Source organism: Oryzias melastigma, linkage group LG11 (genome assembly GCF_002922805.2).
Source record: "Oryzias melastigma strain HK-1 linkage group LG11, ASM292280v2, whole genome shotgun sequence".
Classification (NCBI taxonomy): Eukaryota; Metazoa; Chordata; class Actinopteri; order Beloniformes; family Adrianichthyidae; genus Oryzias; species Oryzias melastigma.
The window spans coordinates 2094113-2104317 of record NC_050522.1 but is presented as its reverse complement, the minus strand read 5'-3'; the positions used below and the strand labels follow the sequence as shown (position 1 = coordinate 2104317).

Genomic DNA, 10205 nt, shown 5'->3' with positions numbered 1-10205 from the left:
CCATAAAATAGTTAATGAGGGTTGGATTGATTCAGATGGAGCACTACTGAAGGCCTAGGTGTGAAATGCACGGCCCGCCACTGTTGAAATGTATTAAAATTCCATATGCTCCGGCCCTAATTGTAGAAGGCGTTTTTTGTCAGCTCCTGACTCAATCTAAGAATTTGAACAAATAAATACTCAGAAACAGTATTGCGTGGATTTTCTATATATTTACCCTCCATCATCTGAAAAATCCTATAAGACCATGTTAAAAACACCTAAAACCCCATTTTTATTGGAGTGGGTCATTAAAGGAAACTCAACACATTTTTTTTAACTGCTTTCCATTGTTTAAAGGAGGAATACCATGATTTTCTTAAGCCTTTCAGAGTAAACTTAATCCATAGATACGATTAAATATAACCTTGGGAACACTAAAAACTAATTATGAAATATTGATCCTTTTTGTGAACTGTTTTAATACATGGAAGTAAAACGGCTCGATCTCTGAGGCTCCGCCTTTCGCTCCTTGTCGGTCCCGCCCATTTCACAACGTCATCCTTGAGCCTGTCCATAGACCAATGGGGCTCTTTATAGAGAAGAATGAACAGTAAAACGCATTTAAAACCTCAAGAAGTAGAATTTTGGTAGGGCCACTTTAAATAAAGATCGATTTGAACAGATTCATTTGTTCTTTTTTAGACGTAACATTATTGTAGAAATGTGGATAAATGTCTTGCAGGAACTTTCCTGATCTGAGTGGGAATCCCAGCAGAGCCTCCATAACAGAGGATGGAGAGGACAGAGCTTCCAGACAATCAAACATGAAACTCTGATGAATCGATGACAGCCGATCTTACCTTCCACAGGAGCTCACACTCTCGCTCCTCCAGAGCTTTCTTGTGTCTCAGAACGAGAGCTTTCACTTCAGTCTGTACCACCTTGGCCTTGATCTCCACCTGCTCCGCCATGGCCTGGACCTTCTCCATACTGAGCTAGAAGCACAAAAGACACGCTCTAAGTATGTGACACGACAAGCAGAGAACCGAGCATGAACCAAAGGGGCACAGGTGCATGATGGGCAGGGATGAAACAGGAAGCAGAGAAACAAACCCCTCCCAGTTGAATCCATGCATTATCCTCATTGTTTTAGCGTTACCTCCTTTGTTCCGCCAGGTTTAAGTCATAGGGAAACAGGAAGCAGGGGTCAGGAATAGGAAGTCACTTTACATGTCCCGACACAATGACCTTCCTTCTGCATTCGGACCTTTAGAACCCCGTCGCTTGAGAATGAAAACCCAGAGACTTTCACATTTGAATACGAATTTTGCAATATTGTATTTGATACAAAGATCTTAGGAAGAATTTCAAAAACAAAAAGACGTTTGGTTTCATTTTACAGTTTGGTGCTAATCAAGAAGAGGGGGCTGGGTTTATGACTACCTGAAGCACTTCAATGCCACAGATTCTGGAAAAGTCTGCGTTTACGGCACACAATTTAGGCTAAATTGGCACACACACACACACACACACACACACACACACGCCCCACTGGGTTTTATCAGGCTTTCTTTAGAGGCTTCTGGGAAGGAGGGGAGGAAGTGGACCTCACAGAGACCGAGGGGAGGTGGGAAGAGGCCTCCTTTGTGGTTTTTTGCTGCAAAGATCAAAGGTCACCTGAACCTCTACAGGCCGTGATCCCCGATCCCGTCTTAGGACTCGCCCAGCCCACCCCCCACGGCCCTCTCCCAGGGAACAAAGCCCAGCAGCACGGCGGCCTGAGGTGACCAGCCAAAGGAACAACTAAATCAGGCCTCCAGAGGAGGGGCTTATCAGCGAGGAGAGGAAGGAGGCACAAACCTCACGTTTCAAAGAAAAAACACGTTTTCTTTCTTCACCGATCGCGTTTCAAACACGTCTTTCCTGTTCTGTCCATGGGCCACAAAGAGCTGAACGGACCAATGGTGGCCCAGGAGTGGAGCCGTGGAGGTCACCGGCCGGGGTCAGGGGGCAGCAGAGATAATGGGTGTAGAGTGAGCGGAAATTTCCATCCTCAGGGGACGGGAGCGCGCATGTTTCTGTGCGGGACTGTTTACATACTATCTGGCGTCAGCAGTTTGTCCTGCAGTGACCTGGACTAAAGTGGACAAACAAATGCTAAATAGCAAAGTACTGCCAGATGGTCGCCGGTGCAAATCCTGACTCCAGGAGCAAGCGAGCATAAAGTTCAGTGTGGGAGCTCCTGGAGCCGGTCTTCGCTCCGACTCCTGCATGGAGATTCCTCCGAGTTTTAGGTGGACAGCCCTGAAGAGCATGACTCAGCCAAAGGTCATCCTGTGCAAGGCGCATGCCTCAGAGCGTCACATGACCTCAGTGGAAAAGCTCCAGTTTCATGTTTTGGCCGAGTATTTACAAAAAAGTCTGAGCCCCACCCTCAGAAAAGGAGATAAAACTGGTGTGTCCAACCTAACGTGGTATCTTCTGAGTCGCATCCACCCGTAACGCTTCCTGACCCCAAACGTTTCAGTGTCCCGCCTTATGAACTTTATTTTGAAAATCTAGATGCATTAATCAAAGTGAACCCACGTGCCTAAATGTTTTTATTTTACCATTTCGTGGATTTTTCTTCTTTTAAATTTTTAATTTTTAAACTTTTGAAAGACTAGAAAAGTTGCATTACCTGTGATAATGTAATCGTGAATGCTTTTGCTAAAAGTAGTCGCTAAAGACGCTGAAGCTTTTTACTGAAAATGGTGACGCAATTTACTTTAATTAAGGGCTGAAAATGTAAAAGATATTTGCAAAATGTTAAATTTGTTGAAAGACTGGATATTTTGTTAAAGACCTATGAAAAAGCGCTGACGTTGCCCTAAATTTCTGAAGTGTGTTGTAAAATTGCTTAAAAATCCCTGATACATGCCAATTTTGCCAAAATATTTTTAGTGTGTTACTTAAATACGAGCTAAACTCCAAATTGCCCCCCCCACCCCGAAAAAAAAAAAAAAAGGAGATGCCAAATTAGCCAAAAAAGCTAGTTCGTTGCTTAAATACCAGCTAAACTCCAAAACAGCCTAAAGCTCCTCAGTAAACTAAATAAAGCAAAAAAATGCTGAAAAGCAAAACGCTAAACTAACCTAAAAACCTCATTAGATAACAAATTAGCCAAAAATGTTAGCATGTTGCTAAAATATTAACTAAAATCCAAAATTTCTAAATTTCTGGAAAAAGATGAAAATATAGCCCATGAATATATTTTAAAGGCTTGTTGGTAATCCATTTAAAATGATTTAATTTGAAGACATTCTCAATAATTTCCTATGGGGCATATTTTCCTCAATATTTCAAAAACTATAAAGTTTATAAATACCAAAAATACAAGCAGTAATGTCCTGAACGAGCTGAACGTTTTGATACCAAGATTACTGAAAACACTGAAAGTGTGATTGAGTTTTTATGTGCAGAAAAACGTCCAAAAAGGGGCAGGGGAATCACTGTTGTGTGAATGCTTACTAAGCAATCACACAATAATGCAGAATTTAAGTTTCTGAGCACGGGAACCTGCAGTAAAGCTAGCATGACGTAAATGATGAAGCCGGCGTGCATGAGCGCATGCTTGAAAGGGTGGGGGACAACGTCTGGAAAGTGGAAGAGCAAAATATTCCACTTCTTTAAAAGCACAGGGGAGTTTTCCTTTCTCTGAAATGCTTTAAATACCTCACCACCCTCCCCCATGCTCCTAAGCACCCATCCTCCCCTGTTGACCTGCGCCCTGCCCCCATCACAATGCAGCCAGGCGACACACCCCCTGGAAGGGCCAGCTGGACGGTTCGGAGCGCAGGCTACCCCCACGGCCATGGGGCTGGTCAGCCTCAAACATGTTTAAGCTGATCGAATCTAATCGCTGCTGATCCTGAAGGGGGGTCGGCAGTGGCACAGCGCTCGTGAAGGAGGTCGGCCCCCACACAGAGTTAAGTGAAGGCCTTCCTGGTTTTGCTGAGTCATGAGTCATGGCAGGTCCAGGTGTGGGCGCCGCTCTGCCTGAAGGGTTCTGTGCTCCTCACAGAACCGACCCAAATGTACAACATGCCTTAAAGTCTGTGCAGTTCCACGAGCTTTTCACTTGGGGGCAGTGTTACCCAAAACAAGCTCTGAAAAGAAAAAAATAATAAAAAAACCAAAGAAAAATAACTCGCTTGTCTCATATGTCCTTTGAATCAAATTCTAAACTATGTACGAACCTCCCCTCTAATCCTAACTACTAAAAACTATATAGTGCGGGACTATATAGTGTCCTGGATTTAAAGGCAATTCAGACACAATGCTCACTACTTTTCTTTTTCTAAACGCCGATATGACGTCACAGATTTCACAAAGTGAAAATCAAATCAATTCGAACATTTCACGACATTTATTCATGACTCCACTGTGTTCTGATGATAAACATGTGGAGGCTTTATTCAAAAATTACATTTAAACACATTTTGTTTGTTCAAAATTGTTCGACCGCAATGCACTGTGGTCTATATCCGCTAATCTAGTGCATCGCTGCACCATAGTTTTTCGCAAAGACTTCTGGTAAATTTCTACTGCACTCGATTTTGGAATTAGTAGATTCAGACAGCACTAGAAAATGGCAAACGCGCTATATTGTGAGTAGGGGTTAATTTGGACATAACCCTAGGCTTTGTCTGAATTCCCAGATAACCTAGCGGACTGCAGTGTTCCCCCATTTTATTGCATTTCATTATTTACGGTCTCGTGTATTCACACTTTTTTTTTCACTTGGGTGATTCTTCTGGTTCATCACAAAAATGAGATGCTTGTATTAAAATTTACAATTGCGGAGGATAACTATCATCCGGGGCAGGTGTTCATTATGGATGAAACCGAACTCTTCTGGGAGAAGAAGCCCTCCCTCCTGGAGGACGACACACTCCTGGTTTAAAGGCGGGACACTCCTCAACTGTGTCATTAAGTACGCTGCTTTGTTGAAATGGAAACGGGAAACAAACGTTTCACAAAGCAGGATCTTTTAATGACTATGGATGGGTAACGGACATTTTTCGACCACAGGGGGTGGGACGGGAATTGTGTGAGTGTTGGGGGGGATGTTCGCGAATTTCTACAGTCCCTAACCAGAATATTGCATGTAGGTGCTTCACCAATTTGTCCGTTGTCTGACTCTACAATTCCAATACATTGAGCTCTGGAAATTTCCCAGAAATCGATGCATAAATCTAGTAAGCATTAATGCTCAACATAAATGACACGAAAACCGCATAGAAAAGCGGTTTTGCACCATTATGCTAATGCTACATAACAGCGCAAAACCACTTTTTCCCCACATCAGAATCATCTGATACACATTGATTTATTCTGGAATAATATTCCTGCCTTTTTATTCTTCATTATTATGTTAAAAAGTTACAGTTTTAAAGTTTTAAAATTAGGCATTCTGCTAGCTTTTTGGATTATTTTGAAGTCCAGCCATTTTCTCAGATAGCTGTTTCGGCTGACCTACTTTTAGTTTGTTTTTAGGCTAATTTGGCATTTGGCTAATATGTTAGCTAGCTATCAGCTTTAGCGGTTTCAGCTATTAGCTTAAGTGATTTCAGCTTTCAATTTCAGCGTTTCTAACCATCAATTTCAGCATCTTCAGCGGTAAATTCACCTTACAGCATTCACACTAGCATTATTTCAGGTAATGCTATATATCTAGTTCATAATTATGTTAAAAAGTACAGTTATAAAGCTTTAAAAATGTAGTTTTAGAGTGTTCAATAAATGTTTATCCTGTTCGACCTAAGGTGTGTTTTGGATTTTGGCCACTTGTGTGATTGACTGTTCTAGGGGTTAGAGAGTAGTGAGTGAATTTAGACAGCAGTGTAGTCTACAAGCATTAGTTTGTTTGTGACTCACGTTGTGGCTGCTGTCAGCGTGCTGCTATTAGTGTGCTTCAATTAAGTTTGAAAAAGTTGATCGAAGGTTGGAAAATGTCTTGTTTTTAAAGATGAAGGTAAAGAAGGTCAACAGTATCTACAGTCAGACGACCAGCCAGGTTTTCTTTTGACCTTTTTAGTTTGTCTTTATCAGTTCCCTCATAAAAAGTCGTCCTCAGAACGCCCTCTTGGGTCGGCAGTTTTCCTGATGACTTCGGAGGCCTCTCACCTGTAGCGCCTGCCGGCCCTGCTGAGCATCTGCCAGCAGCTGGATGGTGATGGCGCGGCAGTCCTGGACGGCGTCCTGCAGGTAAACGAAGGTGTGGCCCATGTGGCGGCCCACGCTGCACTCCCTGCAGATGGGCACGGAGCAGGTCTCACAGAAGAACAGGAACACCTGAGATGAAAGGAGAGCGTGTGAGACCACAACAATCTACCAGCAGAAAAGCAGACGACGGATGTTTGAACCAGGAGATGGAGCGTCTCCATCCTTCTCGCTGCATCTTCAAACAGGAAGCTAATTAAGGAGTAAAGCCCGATAAGGATCAACAAATCCCTCTCATTCATGGGTTACCAGGGACCCCCCATCACCCATCCAGATCATCTGTGCTGCAACAGGAAGAGGCAAAACCATCAATAATTCTATTAAACTGGAGAATTGCAGATTTTCAGACCCCTCCCTGGAAGATCATGACACCTCCCACAACACGTGGCAGTCCTACAGACTGAGATAACAGTGGAAAGCTCTGATGAGTGTTTGCTGCTCCCCTCAAACGAAGGTCTGAATTCTGATTGGTTGTAATGAAAGGTTAATTAAATATGCAGAGCCGGAGGATCGATGGCCTCCAGGAGCTCAGGACCCAGCGGATGGAGAGGGGCCTGCAATCAATCCATCAATATTGGCGCTTCCCTTGGGGGGCAGCCTAATCTAATGAGTCACAGGCACGCCCCCTTCCCTTTTGTTCGACTTCCTCCTGCTCTCCGCGCCCCCCCACCCCCTGCTCTTTGGATCCTTTTCTTGACGTCTCACCTTCTGCTGGCCTGGACTAGCGTCCCGCACCAGCCTGTCACTCAGCGCCCCTCTTTGGCTTCCTGCGCCGGCCCTCCCCCACTGACGTCATTTAAATTCCAGAGGGAGCGGAGAGTCACAAAAGAGAGGAATGCCACTGGGTTTGAGGGGGGAGGAAGATGATGGAGGAGGAGGAGAGGTGGCTGAGGGACAAACAGACCGAAGGTGTAAAAGAATAAAACCAAGAAGATCTGAGAGAACGGATGATCAACTGATGGCGCTCCGAATCCCTGCAGCTTCTCTTCAGATCAGGAGTGTCAAACTCAATCACACAGGGGCCAAAATCCAAAACACACCTTAGGTCACGGGACGAACAGGAGAAACATTTATAGAACACAATAAAGCTAAATTATCAAAACTAAAAAGAAAAAAACGTAACTTTTGTGGATTGAACCTCAGGACGCGGCCAGCACCGTTAACCTAACCCTATTCTGGTCCACGTCTGGTACCACGTCCAGAATCAGTACTGATCCGCATCTGATACCGACGGTGCGATTCTGGGTTAAGGTTAGAATACTGCTGCGGTACCAGTTTGGGGCACGGAGGTTGGTGGACCTTGATTTGATTGGACATCAAAACACGCAGAGTTGGGGACACCCAAAACGCCAACTTTTGACGTGGAGAGGTCCTTAACCAAACGTCCGAATGTGACAACTTGGGAATGAGAATGTGCTGCAGTATGTTACCAAAGCAAGAAAACATCGGGCCGTTAATAACAAAAATACAAAATGATCTGGTGGGCCGGATATTATCACCCAGCGGGCCGGATCGGCCCCCGGGCCTTGACTTTGACACGTGCGCTTTAGAGCATCGTCATCATCTTCATCACAGGATTTGACAGATTCTGTTAAAGTGAGCACTAGAGCAGAACAGCCGTGTCTAAAGACCCCACTACTCCGTAACCACTAACGCCATGTTCACACCGGCCTCGGGCCGCCATGGTCCAAACTCTCATCGTCATGTGCTACTACTAAAGTTTTTAAGTCTGTTTTTGGCTCTTCAAAGAAAACATGCGTCGAAAGTTAAAGCAGTCAAACTTTGACCCTTGATGTCCTTTTATTTCACAGAAGTACCAACCGTGTGAAAATGAATCTTGGAGGAGACATTCATTATTTTGGTTTGTTCCCAGCTGGAATTATACAACACTGGAGCCTCATTTCCACTGAGCGCTCCGGTCCGGTACAGTTCGGTACGGTTCAGTATTTTGAGGATTTCCATTGTAAAATGGACCCATAAACAGTACTGAACCGTATCTCTTGAGGCCCCAACCGGTTGTAGGTCCATTGAAAAGTGGAACGGCGGAGCCGCCGTAGCCACCCGTTGATTGGCAGAAAGTGACGACGATGTTAGAAAGAGCAGATATAGCGACTATCTAAGACCACATTTCCAACGTTTGTGAGCATTTGGGGTTTTGCGGTGTCTCTTTTGGTCATGAGTCTATATTAAAAATCCCTACAAACACCAACAAGGCTCGGTCTGCGGTGGAACTGCAAACATTTCTCACCATCCTTGGAGACGTGATGCAGGGTGAGTTAGCGGCACGCCACGCATGCACCATGACAACAAACCGCTCAGTGGAAGCGAGGCTTCACTGAGTGGAAATGCTCACCAGAATTAACTGGACCGTACCGTACCAGTCCTTACCGGACCGGACCGCTCGGTGGAAACGAGGTCAGGTCTTTCATAGACCAGAACAGAGTTGGGAAAGAAAAAGCCTGGAGGAAAAATAGTTTGAACATTTTTTGTTAATTTTTATTTAATAAAAAACAAAAAAATCAAAGAAGAGCAAAAGCAGTCAAACAGTCATCCCCTAAAGGAGCAGAAGAAGAGATGTTTTTCATCCTGAACTCTGTTGTCTTTCAGAGACTGTAAGTGTGAGGAAACACGGCCGACAGAGAAGCAACACCAGCAGCAGCTTGTTGTTTAGGAAAACACTGGAGTCCAGTTTCATGGAACCAGATCCTCCAGCAAACAGCTGAAGATTACTGATGCTCCGTGCTGCTTCAGTCACCGCCCAAACCATGACATAACACAGTGGGTTTGTTTTCTCCTGATTTTGCTCAGTTTTATTCTAAAATATGCAAACAGAATAAAGTCAACACCTGATTCTGCAAAGGAGATTAAAGGAGCTAAAAATATATCATGATCCACTAAAGTTTCACACCTTGAAAATTCTGGATTTTTCCATTGATTGTATCAGAAATTTACATCTCTATTTGTTTACTTACTGCATTTTATTTTATTGACAGAGGTGTGTTATCATCAACAATAAACCCAGATGGGTTTCTGTAACACACCATCACATGATTCTACTTTTTGTATTTTTATTTTGATTGTATTTTTATGTCATTTTTAAGTGCGTAAATTAATCAAATCCAACGTTGAAACAAAGTTTACTGCAATCATGGGGCGGATAAGTTGCAGAACGCTTTTATATATAAAAATAAGATATTTAATGATCATCATCCAGCTCCACTTTAGCCGATCAGAGGATTCTGGGAAATCTGGACCTACGAAGGATCTACATCACGCATGTCAAAGTCAAGGCCCGGGGGCCGAATCCGGCCCTCCAGATCATTTTATTTTATTGTTATTAATGACCCGATGTTATCTTGTGCTCATTTCTAACTTGTATAATTTTGACTAAATATATTTTAATGTATAGTAAAATATTGAAATTTATTTAAGGTTTAAGTTGATTTATTCTGGAATAATATTCCTGCATTTTATTATTCAGAGTTATGTTAAAAAGTAATGGTTTTAAAGTTTAAAAAATTGGCATTCTGCTAGCTTTTTGGAGTTTACTACGATTTTTTTAGGCTAATTTGGCATTTAGCTAATATTTTAACTGGCTATCAGCCTCAGCATTTTTAGCTATCAGTTTCAGCATCTTCTGTGGCAAATTCATCTTACAGCATTCACACTAGTATTATCACAGGTAATGCTATATATTTAGTTCATGATTATGTTAAAAGGTTACAGTTTTAAAGTTTTATAAATGTAGTTTTAGAGTGTTCAATAAATGTTTATCGTGTTCGTCCCGTGACCTCAGGAGTGTTTTGGATTCCCCCCCTTGTGTGATTGACTTTGACGCTCCTGATCTTCGTTCACACATGAGCTGGATGGCTCCAGCTCCCATCCTCCCCCTGACCAACACAGGCCTGGAAGGGGTGTGGGCAGCACCTTTTCTAGCCATTAAATCCACTCTTTGCAGC

The 10205-nt window shown here is 43.3% G+C and overlaps 1 protein-coding gene across 1 annotated transcript in view; it reads right to left on the bottom strand.

Annotated features, from left to right (window-relative positions):
- Positions 1 to 10205, bottom strand: part of trim71 (tripartite motif containing 71, E3 ubiquitin protein ligase) — a 34454-nt gene that overhangs the window by 13287 nt on the left and 10962 nt on the right. The window contains exons 2-3 of the mRNA XM_024257912.2: positions 6151 to 6318; positions 843 to 977 (exon numbers count right to left, since the gene is read on the bottom strand). Of these exons, the coding sequence (XP_024113680.1) occupies positions 843 to 977; positions 6151 to 6318 (303 nt within the window). The remainder of the gene's footprint in view (positions 1 to 842; positions 978 to 6150; positions 6319 to 10205) is intronic.